A 24,802-nucleotide genomic window follows, 5' to 3' on the forward strand; every position below is an offset into this window, starting at 1 on the left:
AATCAGTTTATGCTTCTAGAATTGAATAAAGTATTCTGCAGTAATATACTATCATTTTATTTGGATGAATGAAATACAAATAAGATATTATAAACTACTCAAATTCAATTTTCAGAGTATAATAGAATCTAACCTCAAACCTCATAGTACTGCGTTTATCACAAAACCTGGTGGATAGTTTTGGAACTACTTGGGCAATATCCATGGTGCTGAACGTTTTAACAAATAGTTTATGAAACAGAATCAGTTTATGCTTCTAGAATTGAATAAAGTATTCTGCAGTAATATACTATCATTTTATTTGGATGAATGAAATACAAATAAGATATTATAAACTACTCAAATTCAATTTTCAGAGTATAATAGAATCTAACCTCAAACCTCATAGTACTGCGTTTATCACAAAACCTGGTGGATAGTTTTGGAACTACTTGGGCAATATCCATGGTGCTGAACGTTTTAACAAATAGTTTATGAAACAGAATCAGTTTATGCTTCTAGAATTGAATAAAGTATTCTGCAGTAATATACTATCATTTTATTTGGATGAATGAAATACAAATAAGATATTATAAACTACTCAAATTCAATTTTCAGAGTATAATAGAATCTAACCTCAAACCTCATAGTACTGCGTTTATCACAAAACCTGGTGGATAGTTTTGGAACTACTTGGGCAATATCCATGGTGCTGAACGTTTTAACAAATAGTTTATGAAACAGAATCAGTTACAAGAATAAGAATAATTTTTAATAATAAGAAAATGCATTATTGAACCATTCATTATTTAAATCTCATTATTAAAAAATCGAAAACCTGAATTTACATATTATCTGAACCAGAATATTGTTTTTTAAAAGCAAAATGCATGATTTTGTTATGAGCCGATTGGAATATTTCAAATGCACCGCCATGAAGACCCCACATAATGCCGCTACAAACAACAATAGTATCATGACCTGTATTTTATAGACCTTGCTACAATCTAAGAACAGGTGGAGCGCTCTATCCCATATAGATTTCCAGGTACACCTGACAACAATGCTTCTTGTATTGTGAAAAACACCTAATTTTCAGCTTCAACCAACATCACCAACTACATTGTCCTCACATTGATATTTCGCACAATTAAATAAGTTCATGAGATTATGTCTTATGAGAATCATCCGTTAGATGCACACTATTTCAGTATTTCCTAGTGGAGAGGCGCACTTAAGGACACCTTACATATTTTTCGTGATTCTAATGTTAATCAAGAGTTTCTAAAACGAGTCTGATACATCATACAAACTCACGATTGATTCCAAATTGCAGATAAATTCATCCTCTACGAGCTCAGTTGCCTAAAATCCGTCTTGAATCACTTTTTCCTATCATAGAACTGCCAAAACCGTCAATATGAGAGAAATATCTACAATTTCCGGATTTTTTCAACAATCAAATCTCACATTACAAACATACTTTTTCATAAATCGTTTACAGCAGATAAAAGAGAAAACTCTATTGTACATTTCCAGATCAAGTAATGATTTTTATAATAAGACACATAGCTTTGAATATAGAAATTGGCCATGTTTTGTGTATTGGAATATGGGCTTAAGTATACTCAACAATAAATTTTTCATTTTTCGACCGAATTTGACTTATAATGCATGATTTTGGACCACCTTGACGAGCCGAGAAGAATGAAGTGTTGTACGATGAAATCTGAGCATTGTGTTTGAAATTTTGATCCTTGAGGTGTCCTTAAGTGCGCCTCTCCACTATGAAATACTGAAATGGAGTGCATCTAACGGGTGATTCTCATATGACATAATCTCATGAACTCATTTAATTGTGCGAAATATCAATGTGAGGACAATGTAGTTGGTGATGATGGTTGAAGCTGAAAATTAGGTGTTTTTCACAATACAAGGAGCATTGTTGTCAGGTGTACCTGGAAATCTATATGAGATAGAGCGCTCTACCTGTTCTTAGATTGTAGAGCTTAAAAATACGCCCAGAGGGATTTTGAATTACACATCTAAATGGTAACAATCGGAAGATATTGTTGATCAAAAACTAAAATTCATCAAAATTGATTTTTTTCTTCAAATTTCACTCAGTTTTTGAAAAATCATAACTCAGTACTAATTGGAGATAAAGAGTTCCGAATGATCTCATTTTATTCAGAATTCAATAATATAAAAAAACGAGAGCAAATTTTTCTGTCCGATTACGAGATTTGGCAGAAATAGCTGAAAACTGGAAAATGAGCCGAAAATACGAGGTTTTTGGGCCACTCTGTATCTAGCACAAGGAAATTTTGCATGAAGAAATTGGTTCTGGACTTCTCTTATGTACCCAAATAATATATAAAAAATCAGAACTACAATATAAATTGCAAGCACATCCCCTTTTTCATGTCTATATTGACTATTACTACATTATTATTATTACAATATTATTATTATTCTCTCTTTTATCTCCATTTTCATGGGTCATAATAAGGTGTCATTGGCTTCTTTAGCAAATGATACCTCTTCTATCTTAGTGTATTGCGGTAACTTCTCACCAACGATGTCGTTCAAAGTATTACTGCTTTCTGCATTAAATTTTGCACCCATAAAAGCAGTCTCAAACTGTGCAACCTTTCTGGCAGTTCTGTTGGTGTAACACCTGTAGCTGACATTATCAAAGGATCTATCATCACTCTCTCTTGCTTCCACATATATCTTTTATCTCCTCTGCCAAAGGCAAATATTTAAGCAGTTTCTCATTACTGTATTGCTTCAAATTGTGCGTGTTTGGTATGCCTATGTATTTTAAATATGTGATGAAATATTGTATTGATTTTGTTTATCTATCATTATGATGTCTGGTCTATTGTTGGTTATTGTTTTATCTGTGAGTACTGATCGATCCCAGTACAGCTTGTGAGTACAATTCTCAAAAACTGCACTGAGAATGTATTGATAATAAGGGACTGAATTTGAAAACAGGTTGTGTTGAATTGCCAAACTTTGATGAACAATCTTTGCCACCTGGTTGCGCCTATGGAGGTAGTCCGTTGCTACTACTATTATTATTATTATTATTTCTTTTGCGTCAGGCCACACATTTTGAGCAGTTCTCAAGTGGCATGCAACATGTCAGTTTACATTACAGTTTTTTCCAATTCAATAAAATGAATTTGGATTCATATGGACAATGATGTTGAAACGGCAGAGTAATTTTTATTTCAACTAGGATCCTCAATAAAACCTACTCTCGAATTATTCTTATAAAATAAATATTTTGCTGTTTTTGTTTCCACCAACTTTCACCAACTCTGTATAATTAAAAGTTGCGGATTTCAAAGATCACAATATAACAGTTCATGAGCGAGTTTTCCAACCCAGGTGGTCACTAGTAATAAAGTATTTAAAAATCACCAGGAAGAATCATGATAAACCTGATAACTACAGGTCGATCACAGAATAAAACATTCAAGTGATGTTCAAAATCACTTCATAATTATTATAGAAGTAACTCACTTCCTGCTCAAAACAAGAGCTGATTGTAGATGAGATGAGGTTCGAGGAGAATGACAGAGATTCACACAGATAGTCTGTCATTGATACAAAATTTTCGACGAGAAGACTGAGTTTCCTTTTGTTGAGACAGTTGTTGTGATCAGCGAGTTGGGTGAAGAAGTAATCGTACTTCTCTTGAAGTCGGGATGAGCATAATGTCGCCAAAGCTATTTTTGCAGACAGAACTTGTATTGATCCTTTGTGGTCTCTGCAAATTAAAAAAGAACCAAGTGAATAACAAGAAAAAATATGCCTATATTAATAATTTCAGAAAAGCGGTAGACTTGACAACTAAAACTTGCTAGTTCTTCAATAAGTTTTAATTTGTGGAGAACTTTCTCAAGAAATAATATTCTGAAACGAATAATACTAGTAGATCTGCAAACAGTAGCCTCGCGCAGTTAGCAAATCTGACTGTGGATTCGCCAACCCATCTAGTCCATTGAAGAGCATTCTGTCCTGACGTGTCGGCAAGAAATCGGCGTGGAAACAGCCAATGGCAGATTGGGTTGGCGTATTGACAATTCGAATCACCAAAAGTCAATTTCCTACATACTTAATTTCTCAAATGTTTCATGATTCAAGTTGTTCAAACCCAAGGATTTATTTATTTTTAATCCTAGGATATAATTTAGATTAATACCTATTTATTTTTCTGAATATTCGATTGGAATATCCCATTGTAATAGGCCTACTTGGAAAATATTTTTATTAGATTAAAAAGATTAAATTTGAATTGTTTTTCATGAACAACTCTGTACTTGAAATCACATTTGCATATTTGATTATGAATTCAATCATGATATTGATAAATAGTGTTTGATCAATTCATAATCACGTGTTTCCTATGTTTATTAACAGGTGTATATTTGACCGAGCGAAGTGAGGTCTAAGTTCTGAATCGACGGTTTTGCTTTATGTTTATATAATTATATTTTATGTATGTTTGTCACGCATTAACGGCGAAACGCGACAATCGATTTTCATGAAATTTGACAGGAATGTTCCTTTTTGAATTGCGCGTCAATTGTAAGGCTTTTTGAAAATTTGTATTTTAAGGATAACGTTATGAAAGGAAAATGAATTTCCTCCATCTCTATACTTATAAAAGGCTAAGCCCCGACAGACTGAAATCACACCACAGCCCAAACTACTGAGCCTAAAAACTTGAAATTTTGCACGATTGTTTATGGTAGCCTGAAAACATCCACTAAGAAAGGATTTTCAGAAATTTGCCCCCCTAAGGGAGCTGGGGCCCCCCAAAATTTTGTACTTTTTAACCGCTCATTGCACAGCAAAGTCATGAGGAGCTTTTTTGTTCAGCTACAAAAAAATTAGATCTATGCAGAAAAATTTCGATCAGGAGCACAGGGGGGTCCAGGAGAGGGCGTTTTTCGAAAACTTTTATGTAAAATCACACTACAGCTCAACTAATTGTCCTACAGACTTGAAACTTTGCACAAATATTCTTCAAACATGCTAGACGCGCACTAAGAACGGATTTTGAGATATTTTGCCTCTAAGGGTTTAAGGTTTTGTCAAACGAGATTTTGAGAATTTATTTATTGACATGTGATATTCTAACATATGTTGTAATCATCGGAAATAACAAAATAATATGATAGAAATTCAAAAAAGAACATCTGTTCTATTATTGCTTTCTACCTGATTCCACTTAACCTCAATATATTGTTCTGATAATTGATAAATATATGTTTAATAATATTATTATTATTGATATAATAAAAGTATTGTTTTGATAATTGAGTTAATTATTATCATTAATATAATAATAGTATTGTTTTGGTAATCAATATTTTTATTTTCACAAACTCTGTATAATATAATGGTGAATGTGAATCAGCTGCATCAAAGAAATTATCTCAAAAACATATGTTTAGGAGAACCATAGTTTTGAGCTTCGTTTTCCTGATGCAATGTTTAAGCCCACACGTGGCATGTATGATCAATTTTTCAGCTGGAACAGTTTTTTGAGACTGCTAAATAAACGTCTAGTTTTATCAATGCGCTGTATCGGCAATATGAAAACGCATGCAGTTAATATGTCTTTAGATAAAGGTGTTGATATCTACATGATAATTATTCTCTACCATTTTTATTTAATTAAAATTTCAAAATTATTCAAGCCTTGATAGAATGATTGACTCACTGTACAGTCAGTCGAAAATTTTAATATTGAAATGAGGGGTATTTTGGCAAGCTGAATAAAAAAGTAAGGTCCTATGCACCTTTTTGATTATGCACCATTTTAGGATGAATATAAGCTAAGCTAAATTCAAAAAATTGTAAAGTATTCTTTCATTCTCCAGTAATTAATGAATGCAATATGAATACTATACATTATATACTATACAATATATATATACTCTCTTATTAATATGTCTTTAGATAAAGGTGTTGAAATCTACATGATAATTATTCTCTACCATTTTTATTTAATTAAAGTTTCAAAATAATTCAAGCCTTGATAGAATGATTGACTCACTGTACAGTCAGTCGAAAATTTTAATATTGAAATGAGGGGTATTTTGGCAAGCTGAACAAAAAAGTAAGGTCCTATGCACCTTTTTGATTATGCACCATTTTAGGATGAATATAAGCTAAGCTAAATTCAAAAAATTGTAAATTATTCTTTCATTCTCCAGTAACTAATGAATGCAATATGAATACTATACATATATACTATACAATATATATATACTCTCTTTCATTAGTTGAATAATTTTTTTCAACATTTTCCAGTTTCTCAATGATAGGAGAGTGATAATATTATTTGTATAGGTCTTCTAAGGAACCATTATCAACATCTGGTACCAATCAACTACACTTCAACTCCAAACTACCGTTTTAATACCAGTACACAATAATATTTATCACAGGGTGATATGTTTATTACAGCTGGTAACTTTAGATGCTGAATCATATTATCACAATATGATCTTGAATCATGATCATCTTTTCGTTCTTCAGTAGCCGCTCGGCCGAAAATTTCGAAAACATGTCTGTAAAATGGATTAATAAATAATTATTATTAGCCCCCCTACTAAAATTTCTGTTCAGAAAACATCCCCAATATTCACACAACATATTCCCAAAGTTTCATGCCGTTATGTCAAGTAGTTTTCTAGTCTACAGGGAACAAACAAACATACATACAAACAAACACACAAACAGACATTCATTTTTTTATAAATAGATTTCCATTCGGCTCAAAAAAAGCCTCTCTAAATGAAGGTAGAATGATAAGGATTCAGTTCTGTTGTTTTAACATTTTTTCAGATCACTTTCAAAAATTTCATGTAGTACCTACTATTGTGTTTGAGACACTTCTGGCGCTATCATAGTTTCACCACTATTCTGTTCCACAGTCCTATCTCTTGCAGTCGTTAACTATATCTATAATAATTATATAAAGTAAAGAGCTGGCTTATGCACGTACGGGATATGAAAATTATGTTTGACGCATCATCACGTCTGAACTACCGGACTAATTAACTTGAAATTTTGCTTATAGATTCTTAATTAACCAAGGATGGTTATAGGCCTATTCTCAATTCTTCAAAATTTCATTACGTCAAGTTTTAAAGTAGTTCCTTGCGAAGCACGGGTTCTTGCTAGTAAAATTCATATTACTGTGAAAATCACTGTAGAATTATTCATAATTACTCAACTTTTAGATTGGGTGTAGCCGATATTTCAAATCGTTCTATTATGTCTAACTCTGATCCTTTGTCTTTTATGTGTATGATTTATTGGTCGGTTTTTATGTTTGTGATTTTCTTGAATTAGGTGGTCGGCAAATGCATATTCTGTACAAACATAAATACCGACCTACAAATCATACACATAAAAAAACATATTACCAGAGCTAGACACAATAAAACAATTTGAAATATATACCCAATTTAAAAGCAATATTCATATTAAATGAATAAACCAACATAAAATTCCACATCCGCTTTGATTACATTCTCAGCCATACCAAACCCAATAGACACCAATAACAGCACACTAAAAATTGCCATCCAATCCTTCTACTTGTCTATGAGTACAACCAGGAAGATGGCGGACCTGCCGAAAGATCTCGTTGTCACAGTTTACATCTTTACATTCTTTTAAAATTTTACTTGAGACCCCATCCAATCCTACTGTTTTTTTTTTATTATTCAAACTGTTGATTATTTCTGACAACTCACCTTTTGATACTGTATGAAACTTAAATAAGAGGAACCTCTCCTCTGTCGTTTTATCCTGTTTGGCAAAATCGGTATTTAAATCCCCTACTACAATAACATTTTGTGAAACGAGTGGTTGTAATTTCCAAAAGTGAATTGAACTAAAAAAGTACTAGACGAGGCTGTGATCTAGGACTGCGCTAGGTTTACTGTTCACAGAACTACTAGTTATTATAGCCCCCTGTATCACAGTAGCCCCCTGTGGGTTGGGGGAGCTTTGAGTCGAACATCGTACTCAAGAATGTGTTGAAAACCAGAATTCACCCACAGTATCCCTGCTTGTCGTAGGAGGCGACTAAAAGGGACCCCAAGGCAATTCCAGAAGTTGCCTTGCCTTCAAACCCACGGGATCTGCCCCATCAGGGCAGTTTCGGAGGGACAAAAAGAAAAACCCAAAATACCAGAGATGGGTGAAATTCCAGGTACAAATGTGGGTCAAGAGGCTGAGTCGAGGTTGGCCGGGCGCCCTAGAGGCAGTTTGGCGTCCCCTCTCTCAGCGGAAGGACCTACAAAAAGGCCAGGAATGGAACTCACGTAGGTCACGAGTTTGTGGGTGGAGAGGCCAAAAGTCACCACTGCTCAAAGAAGGGCGGCCAATCAGGTAAAACTTCTTGGGAGAGGTGAGGTTTTTGACCCTGCGAAATTTCGGATGGGCAAAAAGAAAAATACAAAAGACCAGTAATGCGTGAAACTCCAGGCACAGATGTGGGTCAATAGGCTGAGGCTGTGTCAAGGGTGGCAGGGCGCCCTAGAGGCAACTTGGCCACCCCTTCCTCAGTATTTCCACTACACAGAAGGCCAGGAGAAGAGCTCATGTAGGTCACGAGGACTAATCAGTCTGAAGTCTGCCAAGCATATCACACTGGATTGCAACCAGATGATGGATGGAATGTTAGTATAGGGAAAAACTCCTGGTTCTTGTAAAGGACACAGGTATTGGTTTGCCTAACTAACATACTATTTGGGAACACAATAAGCTACGGTTGACGTGTGGGGTTCTTTGAACCTTTGGATCCTTGAATCCGTCCCTTCAAAAACAATAAACAATATATCACAGTATTGAACATTTCCTTTTCCTTTCATATTATACTTGAAATGCAAAATTAAAAAAAAAACTTAACATAGCCTATACATAAACACGCAATTCGTAAACGAACATTCTTCAAATTTCATGAAAATCTGTAGCTGCGTTGTAGCATAGATACATAATACATAATAAAATAATATATAAATACATAAAGACAAATGAAAATTCGTCGAATTGAATCTTAGACCGCACTTCGCTCGGTCAAATTAAGTAAACTGACATTAACTTCTCTTAAACCCGTTGCAGTTATAAATCAAAGCAATTGAAGAAGTTATTCTTAGCATCAATAATAAATAATGGAAAGAATTGGCTTATACACGTTTAGTCCAGTCAATATAGACATAAAAAAGGTTGCAATATTATATTGTAGTTCTGATTTTTTAATATATTATTTGGATACATGAGAGAAGTCCAAAACCAATTTTTTTATGCAAAATTTCCTTGTGCATGTATGATCTCATCGTACTATACTCAATTCTTCTCGGCTCGTCAAGGCGGTTCAAAATCATGCACCATAAGTCAAATTTGGTCGAAATATGTAAAATTAATTTTTGAGTGTACTTCAACCGGTATTTCAAAACACAGAAAAATGACCAATTTCTATATTCAAAGCTATGTATCTATCTCGGTAACCCGTTATTATAAAAAACATTTCCTGGTCTTGAAATGTACAATAGAATCTTCTCTTTCATTTTCTGTAAACGATTAATGGAAAAAAATGTTCGTAAAGAGAGATTCGATTGTTGAAAAAAATCCAAGAATTGTAGATATACTAGATGAATTTCCTCATACTTTATCAACGGTCTTGGCATTTCTAAGAAATGAAAGAGTTATTCAAGATGATAGGCACCTGAGCTCGTAGAGGATGAAATTATTCACAATTTGGAATCAATCGTGAGTTTCTATGATGGATCAGACTCGTTCTAGAAACTCTTGATTAACAGTAGAATCACGAAAAAATAAAAAAAAACTGAAATCGGCATTTCAAAAATCTTCTGTAACGTTCGAATAGGAATCGAAAGTATTATTCATTGGAGTGGGGAGAGGGAGAACACTTTATCATTACTAGATTTGGGAATATAGAAATTGGCCATTATTTGGGTATGAGAATATGGGCTTAAGTACACTCAACAATAAATTTTACATTTTTCGACCGAATTAGGCTTATGATGCATGATTTTGATTCGCCTTGGCAAGCCGAAAAGAATAAAGTGCAGTACGATGAGATCCGAGCATTGTGTCAAAAGTTAAAAGAGTTTGAAATTTTGATCCTTGAGGTGTCATGCGCGTCTGAGCGTCAGAACTACGGGACTGATTAACTTGTCATTTTGTATGATTCTTTATTTACAGAGTATGATAGGCCTATTTTAATTCTCCAAGAGTCCAGTAGGTCAAGTTATAAGTTTGTCAAGTTTTCAATATAGACCCTTGCGGTACACAGGTTACCTGCTAGTAAGAAATATGTTTGGGAGAGAAGACGGTCTTAATCATGAAATTCGACTGCCTCATGCGTTATTCGTTTCTTGTTTCTGTATCAACAGTATTTGAATATGCTTAGCATATAAGTGATTTTATTCATTCAGCCCTAATGATCAATCTTATTCATTCAGTCACCTATTTATAGACAAGTCATAATAATAATTCGGGTACAAACAACAAGAAGATTTGTCAATATTTTGATTTGTCAATATTTTCAAACGCGGACATTGAATAAACTTCAGGTCACCTTTAATAAAACATCATCGTTCATAGAACAGGCGTAACACAATTTATATGATGGAGGAGGTCAGAAGTAGACACAGTTGGTAGTACTGTGTACTATCAAAACATAGATTTCAAGTAATCGGTATTTTTAGTATGCATATAATTTTGGTATAGCAATCAATGCAAATTATGACTGTTGGTCAGTATTGCTAATGCGTATTCCAACACTAAAAAATTCGTTCAGTGCAAAACTCGGATTCTCATGTTCTATTGTTGGGCTCTTGTTCGCAAAAATGGCTACTTACAAATAACACACAGTTTGAACACTGAAGAATGAGTTTTTTTTATTATTCTCTACACCAATGCCTTCAAAGCTTCGAAAAGTTTGCCAGACTCCATAGCATTGCTCTTGCTCATTCATCTCTCAGTAGTCAAGCAAAATGGTAATATTTCTAAATTTATTAATTTTCCACGATCTGTTATAGAAAATGACTATAAAATAAGTTCTATGGGTACTCAATCCTTAGAATAGTGTAGTTTGACTCATTATATTATCAGTTTCACCACAGTCATTTCTAGTAATGCCATGCACAACAAATTTGCAACGTTGATTAATATAGGACCTTCTATAAATAGGCCTCAACAAAGTCTAGTTTCAGCCTGTCAGATAATCGAAAATTACTGTTCAAAATAATTACTACGCTATTACATCCCGGTAGAGGTTGCAGCTGATAGCAATGCTTTCAACAAGCGCTGACTGAAGCTATACGTTTAGCTATTTTTTGTATAAAATAAGTTGATACTAAGAGAAGATAAACGTGTTGCCAAAATGTGAGAAATTTGAATCTGTTCATAGTTCGGAAGCAAATGTCATGAATAAGGCACTCCGTGGTCATTTTTGGGTAACAGCCGTGGAAGATGTCTCAATTTCTTCGTTAGGTCTAGCATAATAAGGATCGTGAGTCGAAATCACAGGCAAACACCTCGGAAACAAGATGGTCGCCAGATTTTTAGGGTTTTGCTATATCGCTTCTATTTCAATAACCGTTCAAGATATTTAACCGTTTTTCTAGACGAAAATATTTTTAAAACCTTCCTCTACAATTTTTGCTTTTTAAAATTTTTCTCTAAAACGCAAATTTTTTTAGTTATAGCCTTAAACTGCCCAAAAACGTTTTTTGGGCAGTTTAAGGCTATAACTAAAAAAATATGCGTTTTAGAGAAAAATTAAAAAAAAAAATTGTAGAGGAAGGTTTTAAAAATATTTTCGTCTAGAAAAACGGTTAAATATCTTGAACGGTTATTGAAATAGAAGCGATATAGCAAAACCCTAAAAATTTTGGCGGCCATCTTGTTTCCGAGGTGTTTGCCTGTGATTTCGACTTATCATCATCACGATCCTTATTATGCTATACCTAACGAAGAAATTGAGACATCTTCCACGGCTGTTACCCAAAAATGACGACGGAATGACATTTGCACCCGGACTATCATGCAAGCGCATATGACTGAATGTATTCAAATAGACAACTCTGCATAAACTGTTTGTCGAATTGAATATTCAGTCAAATGGGCTTGTATGAAAAGTTTGAAATTTCGTACACTTTGCCAACACTGATATTTTGTCCAAGTCTCAACTTGTTTTATATATACTATAGTAAGCAACGTTACCATTTTCAGAGATCGAGGTATTCTACTAGATATTGTTGTATTATCACCAGGAGAAATAAATTTGGAAATTACTTGTCAAACGAGCTGATCAAGAAATGTACTGTCATTTCTGTCAAGTATTCAAGGTCCAGAGATTGGCGGGTTTCTTTGGAAGCGGCGAAAAATACATCAGACAGCAAAGCATCCAATTCCGTGCAGTCCAAGAGCAGTGCATTTTCTGTCGCTTGATAGCCATGTTTCTGGAAAACTCCAGCGATAACACTCAAACGAACATGCTCCACTGAAACACAGATAATAATATTAATAATATCCCAAGCAGAAAAATTCGTGTTCAAGAACTAAAAATATAAATTGGAATCATGGAAATTAAAATAGATTATGAAAATTGATAAAAATATTACGGCTATTAACAACAATTCCATCCGCTGTGTGTTAAAATATGAATTTTAGAATGACACAATCAGAAATGAAAATCTAGAGAAGTAATTTATCAATCATTCATAAAATAAAATTATTCAAAAAAATTCGTCAGTTACTAAATACATTTATTTCATTGAGAATGTTAGAACCTAGACAAAGCAGGACAAATAATTTCAGCAAATGAACTAATTTTCAAAAATGACAATCACAATACTTTGCTTGCCATGATCAAATATTTCTCACTAGTATGTAGGGGTAGGCCGGCCCGCCCTACTCGTGCTCTGCTCTGCTCTGCATCGGAGCTCGTGCTCCATTAGAAGTACTGTATGTACATTTTACATTAATGTAGAATGTAATGTTATACATAATTATTACAATGTATTTTACTTCGTGATTAACGACATCTCGGTCAGCACCAAAACTGAGAACTTGTAGTTTTGTTCAGAATTCTTATGCCCAATAATGTTGTCTTACTAAGACCAGCCACTAACTTCACGTTTCGTCGGACGATTTCGACTGATAGGCGAACTGTAACAGCTGAACTGCAAGAGCACATAAATACTGCACACCTGTGTCGGAGGTCGGAGCGTTCCTATTTTCGATTGCAGTTGAAAATGATGGCAGAACTAGCGTTAGAAGTCGGTCTCAGTACCAATTCGTCGTCAGTCGAAAATGTCCGACGAATCGTAAATTTAAAGGCTGGCCTTGTTGTTAACAATATTTCAGTTTTGCTGAGGATGGTGCTCACATAAGCTTCATACTTGTGCATGTTTGATGATAAGATTTGTGGTCAGAATTCAAAATTAATGTACAGTTAATGAAGAAGGTCTCAAGCAGTCACCCTTCCAACAACAGTACCGAGAGCAGGTCACAGTATCTCATCTAAGCTATTAGACATCACACTCAACACATGATTACTCACTTCATCAAAGAGCAACATTAGAATGGTGACAAGACAAGAAAGAAAAAAATCTCAATAAAGATAGACTTTCAATTTTTCAAATTTAGTTTTAAATGGTCAAAAATCCATGAAAAATATAATTATACCAGTGATTATTCATCAAACAATGGACTGAAGCGTTAAACATGCAATTTACCATAATAATGACAACAAGATAGTATTAGCATTACAATAATCCTAGCAGATCTACTCACTTCCCAGAGCTCGCTGCAGGACACACATTTTCGCTGCTGTTCGGTAAGCTGCATACTTGATACTGTTGCATTCGTTTAGAGCATCTTGAATAACGGAGAACTTGGAATTGTAAGATGGCATCATGTCTCTTTTGCTGAAAATATTAGCTTGTATTAAATGTAGAACGTAGGCTACTAATAAAATTAAGACTCTTTAAAACTCAAATTCAGTCTCCTAATCAATTTTTTTACAATTGTAAAATTTTGCTAATAGAGAGTTGTATTTTGGTTGACGAGTGATCTTGGACAAGCATATGAAACTAGGGACAAAAGGACACAAAGAGAGACATCATTGTACGATAATTCATCAATTGGAGCTGTCAATGAATGTCCAGGCAATGAATGCTCAAAAAAGGGTATAGAGGGAAAAGTTTGGAAGACAATTTTTGACCCCGCAGTTCTGTTTAGGGTAGTGAGGAGGTAAACATATCAAAAGTCCCCACCCCTATCCCTTGTGCTAAAGGGATGAGGGTGGTTTAAGAGTTGCATTTTTCAATGTTTTCCTTACACGCTCATATCTTGAGAAAATGCGTTCAATCGACATGACTAACTATTGAGAAATGAAGCTTGATAAATTCTCTACAATATTATTTTGTTCCGTGGTGTTTTGTCATACTCCAACAGTTTTCGAGATATACGCTTTTAAAAGTGTTAACTTGTTGAAATAACAGCTTTTAATCCAATTTTTTAATGTTTCAGGGCCTACAACTCTCCAACAATGCATCGTAAAAATGAATGCTCACGGTAGATTTGTAGAGCTTTGTTTTCTCTTCAATTTGATATATTATTTCACTACTTAATGTTTTCCTTCTGTTGTTATAGCAGATTCAATGTGGGGGGTGAAATTTTAATTTTGTAACAATTGATCACTTGACAATGAAATTTGGGTCTGGAACATCTGGTACACAACTTTTGACTTTGTAGCTTAATGAAGACTAGTTAGGAGGTAAACATAGCCAAAATACGCATCTCTAGCCCGTCTATTGAAGGTGTGGAACTGCTAAGTTGACACTTGTTGCGGAGTTGAAAATTTCACCCCCACATTGAATCTGCTATAACAACAGAAGGAAAACATTAAGTAGTGAAATAATACATCAAATTGAAGAGAAAACAAAGCTCTACAAATCTACGGTGAGCGTTCATTTTTACGATGCATTGTTGGAGAGTTGTAGGCCCTGAAATATCAAAAAATAGGATTAAAAGCTGTTATTTCAACAATTTTACACTTTTAAGAGCGTATATCTCGAAACTACTGATAATACTTACTACTGACAATATTTAATGGAAATTGAATAATATAATTTTCATTTAAGTGAATATTATAATTAAGATGGTGACTTAAAAAAAATTATGGATGGAAATACAAAGGAAGCGTATTTTTGGGGTGCCTGATTACTGAAAAGTAAAAACCTTGGTGAATTCTCTATTACTCCATTTTGAATATAAAAAATTAGCCTAGGACTGATATTAATTTGTAAGTCTTGTACAAAACTATTAATCAAGCCTTTTTAAATCGAGCGATGTTTTGAAATGGATTGCAGAATCCAAGGTGATTCAAATTCTATTGCTGCTCTGACATTCATACTGCAGAGTATTCTTACTGAATGTCACGTTATGGTTCTAGAGTAGAGTTCAAGTGATTTCATATGGAACGTTATGGTTTCATAGTGGTTAATTGATTGTTATCAAACGATATGATTCCATATGATAATAATTATACCAAAAAAAAAATAAACGTACCATAAAATAATCAGAAGGCACTGAGAGCAATTCTAAGGGCCGATTTCCGAACTCGGGATTTAGCTAAGTTCAACCAGCTTTAAACTCTGGAGTCAGAAAATTGTTTTTCCGAGTCAAAGCATTAACGTAGTCGAGGACTCAAATAGACTCTGGTGTTTGGTGATCACGTTAGACCCTGGAGTTTATAATTTTGCTTTCTGAGTGAAGGGATTATAAGTCCAGGACTTGAATTAGATTCTCACTTCTTTCCGAGTTAAGGATTTTTCTAAAATCGGTAAGTCCAGAACTTAAAACGGTGTAGTTTTAAACCCTCGACTGGGGTAGGGTTTAAATTTAAGTTCTAGACTTAATCGAGCAAACACAATTCAGTTATTGTTTTGGAGTATATGAATAGCCAAATAAGTGTCATGGAGTACCTAAATTATTTGAATTAGTCCATCTAAATTCATAATTTATAGTTTGCAAGTTTATTTTGGAATGAAGTTTTTCATAAAATTATGCGTAAAAAACTAACCTTATTTAACGACTGTGACATAGCCTAGAAATGTTCAAGGAAAATAATACAAGGATTGCCTTGGAATAGCCATCATCACATCTCCCAATGTGAATATTATTAATCAATGGCATATTCAACATATTAATAATAATAATATAAAAATAATAAATTATTATTCCACTTTTTTCAAAACATATACGTTTTCCAACTCAATAGGTAGCATACTAAAATTTTTATTCCAAAATCAATGGCAAGGATCAATTATATATAATAGCATAATGTAAAATAAAATATTTATTTTTTTATTCATGTTTCAAAAGGTTAGGTTTTGCTTTGAATTTATAGATCTGCACAATACAAAGAAATCAAAAGGTATTTTTGGGGGCGCGACAGTCGAGGCCTGCGGCAGTAGAGGGCTGTTTTCCAGTCCTCGACTGTCGGGAGTGTACGAAAATTGAAGAGTCCTCTACTGTCGCCTAACGCAGGCGACATTTGAGGACTCTTTTTTAGGTGTCCACTGCGGTCGCAGGTCTCAACTGTCGGGGCTGTTCAAAAATTGAAGAGGCCTCACCTGTCGCCTAACGCAGGCGACATTTGAGGCCTCTTTTTCAAGAGTCCTCTACCGTCGCTGGCCTCGAATGTCGCAGGTCTCGACTGTCGGGCTTGTACAAAAATTAGAGAGTCGCTTGCAATAGACAACAGTTGAGGACACATCCTACTGCGATAATTATCAGACTGTACCTGTACTAATGGGTCAATAGTGCATCTTTATCCAGTGTATAATAGATGTTATGAAATACATTCTGTAATGATTATAACATCTGATTTGTTGAAAACCAAATAGTGAAAACTTCCTTCATGGAAAAAGGCCTCTTTTTCGTTTTTTATGAAGAAGCAACTAAGGTATATTTACAGTTGTAAAGTTGCAATACTTATTCATAAGATGGAAGGAATGATTGGATATAATATATTATTCAATTGCTGGTAAATCCATACTAATTAAATGATAATTCTTTTGGTGCTGTCTGCCATTCTGGATGAGCCTAGCACAGGCGACAGTTGAGGCCTCTTTTTCAGGAGTCCTCTACGGTCGCAGGTCTCGACTGTCGGGGCTGTACAAGAATTAGAGGCCTCAACTGTCGCCTAACGCAGGCGACATTTGAGGCCTCTTTTTCAGGAGTCCTCTACGGTCGCAGGTATCGACTGTCGGGGCTGTGCAAAAATTAGAGAGGCCTCAACTGTCGCCTAACGCAGGCGACATTTGAGGCCACTTTTTCAGGAGTCCTCTAACGTCGCTGGCCTCGAATGTCGCAGGTCTCTACCGTCGCTGGTCTCGACTGTCGCAGGCCCCTCTGTCGTTTGCCTCGTTTGACATCGACCCGTATTTTTACAAAATAATTGTTACAAAACAGTTTGGAGAGCATTTGAATTATTCTGCTGCAATCAGGTGTTTTGCTATAGGCCTAATGCCAACAATACAATACAATAGCAAAATATTGAGAATTCCCCTCCAAAGTCCTGGACTCAGTTAAGTCGAGAACTTAATAGACCCCGGCGTTTAGAACATAAACCCGTAGACCTGAGAGCTTATTTTAGACTCTTATATTATTTTAGACTTATTTGGACTCTGTAAGTCCAGAACTTATAGATCCCGAGCTCGGAAACCGGCCCTAAAAAGGGGATGATGGATCACTGAAGGGCGCTCTTCATCCAGCATTAAGTACTCACAGTTGTTTCACTCCACATATAAGAAGTATCAACCCTGGCTTTGAGGAGTAGATCAGAATTGAGGGGAGATAGACATGCCCACAACACCATAAATAGAACAGTCCAGCAGTCCAGCAGTTCGCCGGCCTATTCTGGGGCCCGACTCTTCAACCTTCTGCCCAAGGAGCTCAAGACAATACAGATCTACGTTGTCTTTGCTAGAAGTCTGAAAAGATACCTAACCGTGAGGCCCTACTATGCACTAGCAGAGAACATAGATGACCACACATACCAGCATCGTAGACCGTCGAATTCCCACTGATCGGGAAGAAATCTGTCAATTCCCAGGTAAACAACAATGAATAAGACTACAACAAGAAACAAATAATTAAGTCACAAGCGAGATGTGTACCTAGCATTGTGGTAACTGACTGAAGATAGGATTGTCCATTCAATTTAGGAGTTACTATATTTGGGAAAAGATAACACGTTTTCAAGAAAACTCTGTGTTGAAGTGGAAACGTACACAGATCTAATCTGCATCACAAATGGTAAAAATCTTATAACTTTCATCAATTTTTACGTTTTCTTTGAGACAGTATAAATAATTTCTGGAAGGGAGATAGGTAATTAGAATCATGTGAAAATTTTCAGTTACCATAGTGATTGAAACTAAGCATGGCGATAATGAAGAATAACAAACTCGAATAAAAAATTTTAGTTTAAAATTTTATTGAAAAATTATAGTCCAAGTTCGAATAATTTAAACAGGCATTTGAAATAATTTTGTTGATAATGTTTCAATATAAAGAATTTTTTGCAAAATCAAACAAGATTTCTCAAAAAAGAGAAGGTAGGCTTCATTAACCAAAGCCTTTTAGTTGAAAAAATAATTTGTAACCTCACTAGGTAATAGGCTCAAGCTTCTTACTAGAACCGTCTATTATTATTGTATAAATTATCAATTTAGAAAATGAACAAAAAATTAGTAGTGGACTTAATAATAATGTAGATTAGTTAAAAGCCTATTAATAAAAATTTTCAATTTTTTCAAACATTCCAGCCCTATTTTGTTTTACTATTTATGACACTTTTGTAGAATAAAAAACGACAACCGTTTAAATAACTAATAGCATAATACAAAGAGAAATATATTATATTTATTTGGTTATATATTATGTATTACTATATAGGCTATATTACATATTACTACTTACTAATATATAAGCTATATATTATTATTTATTATTTTTCAATAATTGAAATAAGTTGTTTGTAATTTACAATTTTATTATATTGGAGTACGGTAACAAGTTCATATTAACTATACATCATTATAGGTAATTAAAAATTAATAAAAAAATATTTATAAATTGATCATTTTGATAAAATAAAATTGTAATCAAGGTAATAAAATTAAGTACTTGAGACATAGAATTTTCTTCCTCCAATTCGATATGGAAAAACTGTAACCCCTGCAAATGTTTAATATGCTTCTAGGGACGAGTAATTTAGCTGATAAGATGATGTCTAAAGAAATGGATAGAAGATCTATGATGGCATCAGAACTGTTTGAAAGAGCAAACTTAGATAGCATAAGAAGTAGAGAAGGACTAGCCTCACTTGCAAATCCAAGAAATCAAATCACATCAAAATATGTACCCAGCAGATCTGTCAAAGAGCTACAAACCCTAACCACAAGAGCTCTTAAGCAATCCGATAAAATATTAAACAATAATTCAAAAAGAAACATGAAATACACAATACCAACAGGAATGAACAAGAAAGAATATAATGATACAAACAAAAATCCACTGGAGGGCAGAAAAGTTACTGCTACAAATAAAGTTGAGTTTAGAGGGAATTCTAGAACCAAGCAATCTGCATCCACTGAAAATATATCTGAAGCAAAATGTAGCACAACACATAGATGTGCATCTCAATCAGCTACGGAGACAGTTGATGTGAAGTTCTGTACAATACCAAACAAAGCTTTCCAAGATTACATGAAGAAACATTCCAGAAGAGATAAAGTAAATGACCATAAAATTTACAGAACTATTATGCTCAGCAATGAAACCCCAATCGATTCTTTATCTAATCTTTCAAAAGTGCAAGAAACATTTGAAAAATCTATTAAAAATGCAGCACTAAAATCAATATCCAGTATACCTCCAAAGCAGATCAATGAGCAGCAAAGAAAATATAGGTCTATGAGCTATAAGATTCCACACTTCGAAACCAATCAAGAGAATAACAGCCTGATTAAATAATAACAATAAAGTTGACTTTGCACTTATCCAAAAAAACTACTTTCGATTATCTGTATGTGTAATGGATATAATAATTAAAAAAAAACTTGCCATATTTAAATTAATGTGTAGTGTTATTTTTTTAAAGGTAAATTAAAAATTATGAGTAAAATAGGTTTTTTTATTGAATGATCTTAAACATTTGAAGAAACAATATCCTTCTCAACTTACAAGTTATTGAAGAAGATGCTTAGGAACAAAGGAACATTAACGAGTTATCTACTTACCTAACATAATATGATGCTTCAGATCTACTATCTACATTTTCCCAAGGAGCTCTCGAGCTATCTGAAAAAAGATTGAGTTATGACGTATATATCATACTAAATGATTCTTATGTACTTATCTACAAAAAAAAAACATAAAAATTATTTTATATTATTTCAACTTTTAAGCCATGCATGACAATATTAACTAACGGTTGCGTGACGATTATTTGAATCAGATGTAAAGGCATAATCATACTGAGAGACAAAAAGTGAAATCTATTCCAAGACACAAACTAGAGGTTATCGAGCGACATCTCTAATTTGTCAAGTAGAAATAGAATTTCTGTGATTAGCCACTAACCATATGCCTGAACCGTTCATACTAAGCCAAAGCTATCGGCAAGCACCTAAGAACGGATATTTATAAATCATTCAAAATTAACAATAATAGAATAATAGAATCAATATGCAGTAGAGACAAATTTATTTCCAACACATAATATCATAAAATTTTTAGCATAATATTAGGCCTTTAAAATGTAGCACAGCACATAGAAGAACCCTATTTACTATCTCGGTACTTACTGTACCCTAAAAATGCATATAAATTTTTTAAAATTAAGTAGCGTACGGTTGTATTAATAAGTAGTAATTAAAAGCAAAGATTCAAGTTGATAAAGCTGTGTTATTCATAAAATTTGTAAAATATGCATTGATGTAGAAATTCTACATTATTGAAAAAAAAAACAGTTTTGATTTTGTCAGATCCACATTTAATACTGAAGGGTAGAATGCAGCATGGTTTCCGAAAGGGTAGATCAACCACCACTACCTTGCTATAATTGATAGAAACCATTCTTAAGGCCTTCCATCGTAAAACCATTCATTGTGAATCAATGGACCTGATATTGTGCGACCTCACATAGGCATTTGACTGCAGGCCACATCAAGTCTGGTTCAAAGCTGTCCAGATATGGTGTACAGAGACAGGCATTGAACATGTTGGAGAGCTATCTGGAGAACCAACGTCAGGTTATTAGTAGTATGATGGGTGCTAAATGAGAGGAGGAAGCAGTGTCTCCCAAGGGCCAGTGCTAGGTCCCCCTGCTATTCAGCCAGTTCCACACATATTGATTTTTGAACGTACGATCCGTCCTTATAAATTCTATTAGATTGAACATAACTTGACAAACATATAATGTGATCATGTGTCAAGATCCATTCAATCTGGTAGTATTATTTATTAAGCGTATGGCTTTTGAGACATCAATCAGTATTCATTTCCATCTTCACTTCTTCAGGATCATAATATTTATGGGAATGATCCCTTGTCTCAAGATATAAAAATAAACATAAAAAACAAACATAAATGGTAACTAAAAACATTTTGTTCAAATACATATATCAAGTCCATTCAGATAGGCTATTGAATCTGGAGTTGCTATCAAGAGATCTTCTTTTGTTCCTCCTCTAAAGGAACAAAATCTTTTTGTAAATATATGGTATGTTCCAAAACGTTGACCTCAGTGCTGGGAAAATGCGTAAAATTGTGAAATTATACACCAAATTAAAGATAATTCAATTATTTATAAGCTCATAATCAGCATGGATTTTTTCATCAATTTGAAAATAAAATTCAAAAGCAGAAATAGTAAAAAATTGCAGGCAAACGTGATTTTTTCAAACATGTCACGTCTTCAAGAGCGGATGTCACAAATTATTAAATCTATAGAAAAAGATTAACAGATGAATATTGTAGCAGTCCAGTCAAGGAAATGTTATAGAGGGAAAAGTTTGGAAGACAATTTTTGATCCCGCAGTTCTGTTAAGGGAAGTAAGGAAATAAACATATCAAAAGTCCCCACCCCTACCCCCTGTGCTAAGGAGGTGAGGGTTGTTCAAATACATTTTTTTGGTTTCTCGCATATAAATCGAAAACTATGTATTTTACGAACCTGACAGTTCAATACAAAATTTCCTCCAATATTCATCTCACAACTTTTTCTATATCTTCTATATTTTTCGAAATATCTGCTCTTGAAGGTGTGAGACATTTAAAAAAAACACGTTTGCCTCCAATTGTTTGCTAATTTTGCTCTTATAACTTTTTAAAAAACTATTGGAAAAACTCATGCTAATTATAAGCTTATAATAACATTAAATTCTCTTCAATTTTATGTATAATTCTACATTTTTACGCATTTCCCTAAGACTATTGCAGCAGCTTCAGACCGGTTACAGAGCTCGACAGACCGTCAGTGCGTATGTACCATCCTGACCATACGCATCCATACATCAGTTTTTCTGACTCACGAAATGGTCGCCTTTACAGATTGTTTAATATTGCAGCTTATTATCTTCGTAAACAAAAGATTAAGGGCTGGTTTCTGAGCTCGGGATCTATAAGTTCTGGACTTACAGAGTCCAGGACTAAAATAAGCGCTCGACTTTCTGAGTCACGATTTTATCTTCTAAACTCCGGGGTCTATTAAGTTCTCAACTTATTTGAGGCAGGACTTTAATGTAGTAGACATGAGGGAAATTCACAATATTGCTGCTGTATTGTTGGCATTATAGCAAAACGAAAACAGCTGATTGCAGCGGGATAATTCAAATGAACATGCTCTCCAAACTATTTTGTAAAATTATTTAGTGAAAATACGTTTCGATTTCTTTGTAGGCCTATTCAAAGCAGAACTCAACCTTTTGAAAGATGAATGAATAAACATTTCTTTTTACGTTATGCTATTATTGATCATTGATCCTAACCAGTTATTTTGGAATAAACATTTCATTAGTCTATTGAGTTTGAAAACGTATTTGTTTTGAAAAAAACTGGAATAATAATTTATTTTTGTTATATTAATATGTTGAATATGACATGGATTAATAACATTCAGATTGGAATATAAATTCCAAGACAATCCTTGTATTATTTTACTTGAACATTAATTTCTAGGTCAAGTCACAGTCGTAAAATGAGGTTAGTTTTTTACGCATAATTCTGATACAATTTTATTCCAAAATAAACTTGCAAACTATAAATTATAAATTCAGATTGACTCCAAACAATTATTTCATGACATCTATTTGGCTTTTCATCTACTCCAAAACAATAACTTAATTGTGTTTGCTCAGATATAGTTTGTGTAAAATAAGTTGAGACTTGGCCCTCCATCCGAAGAAATTACAAGGTTGCCAAATCGTGTTAAATTGCAACTTTCTCAAATTTCCAATCCAACGTCAGAATTGGATGTAGAATATCATCCCCGATATCCTAGTAGTACTGATAAAGTTTCAGGGTTGAAGGATTAAAAGGAAATTCAACTTTTATGATAAAATTGAAAACATCGCAAAGAATTGTTTTTCTTTCGAATATCACTTCTCACAGAATCATGGGGCGTCGTAATGCATAATAATTTTATATCAAATTAACGGGGAAAATGTCTCCTTTCTATTGGTGTCAGGATCATTTTTATCCGACCCATAGTTATTTTTTAATTAAGGATTATGTTCGTCAATGTCGAGACATTTCGAGCAGAAAACATGAAATTTTCGACATGCTGGAAACTTTTTTGTTTCAAAAGATGAGTAGGTGGTGAAAGCGAGAACGTTTCTCAGAAATAATTGAAATTATTTTTCCAATTGTCAAACGTACTCGGACGAAGGTACTTATTTTGGCCTCTCAGGAGTTTCAAAGTCAAGAATAGCGGCTCAATGGTGTGCCACCATTTATGCTATCAATAGCTGGGATCAACAAAATCATACGAGGTCTGCTATCTCTTCATAGTGAATAATTTAATAGAATCAACAGTTACCAACAGTTTGCAATTGAAATTCTAACATTTTCTCGAATTTCGTGCTTATTTTCAATTTTAGGTGGAAATGTTACTGAACATTAATTGTAGAGATTTTCATGCTTAATCTTTTCCACTCAAAATTTTTTGTTTAAATTTTATCTGAAGCCTGATAATTGAGAATCTAAAATCGAACTTTGCATAGATGGGGCGGAGCTCCTGAAATTTTTACAGATATGAGACTTGTGGCAGTTGATAGAGCTTATCAATTACTATTCTTGGTATAAATTTAATCAAAATCGTTGGAGCCGTTTTTGAGAAAATCGCGAAAAACCCTGTTTTTGACAACATTTTCACCATTTCAGCCGCCATCTTGAATTGCATTTGATCGAAATTGTTCGTGTCGGATCCTTATATTGCAAGGACCTTAAGTTCCAAATTTCAAGTCATTCCGTTAATTGGGAGATGAAATATCGTGTACACAGACGCACATACACTCATACACACACACACACACACACCACACACACACACACACACATACAGACCAATACCCAAAAACCACTTTTTTGGACTCAGGGGACCTTGAAACGTATAGAAATTTAGAAATTGGGGTACCTTAATTTTTTTCGGAAAGCAATAACTTTCCTTAGG

The 24,802-nt window shown here is 34.0% G+C and overlaps 2 protein-coding genes across 10 annotated transcripts in view; one reads left to right on the plus strand and one right to left on the minus strand.

Moving 5' to 3' along the window:
• LOC111049946 (dystrophin) overlaps positions 1–24,802 on the minus strand; it is a 322,297-nt gene that overhangs the window by 292,460 nt on the left and 5,035 nt on the right. For all 9 annotated transcript variants that reach the window (XR_005570482.1, XR_005570483.1, XM_039421224.1 and 6 more), the window contains exons 2-5: positions 20,370–20,430; positions 13,849–13,982; positions 12,346–12,553; positions 3,517–3,763 (exon numbers count right to left, since the gene is read on the minus strand). Coding sequence is in view for 7 of the 9 variants with exons in the window: in XM_039421224.1 (XP_039277158.1) it covers positions 3,517–3,763; positions 12,346–12,553; positions 13,849–13,982; positions 20,370–20,430 (650 nt within the window). In the remaining 2 variants the exon portion in view is untranslated. The remainder of the gene's footprint in view (positions 1–3,516; positions 3,764–12,345; positions 12,554–13,848; positions 13,983–20,369; positions 20,431–24,802) is intronic.
• LOC120349883 lies at positions 18,524–20,240 on the plus strand. The gene is made up of 2 exons (XM_039421231.1): positions 18,524–18,683; positions 19,331–20,240. The coding sequence occupies exons 1-2, from the start codon at positions 18,626–18,628 to the stop codon at positions 20,101–20,103; spliced, it is 831 nt and encodes a 276-aa protein (XP_039277165.1). The 5' UTR covers positions 18,524–18,625; the 3' UTR covers positions 20,104–20,240.

Source organism: Nilaparvata lugens, chromosome 2, assembly GCF_014356525.2.
Source record: "Nilaparvata lugens isolate BPH chromosome 2, ASM1435652v1, whole genome shotgun sequence".
Classification (NCBI taxonomy): Eukaryota; Metazoa; Arthropoda; class Insecta; order Hemiptera; family Delphacidae; genus Nilaparvata; species Nilaparvata lugens.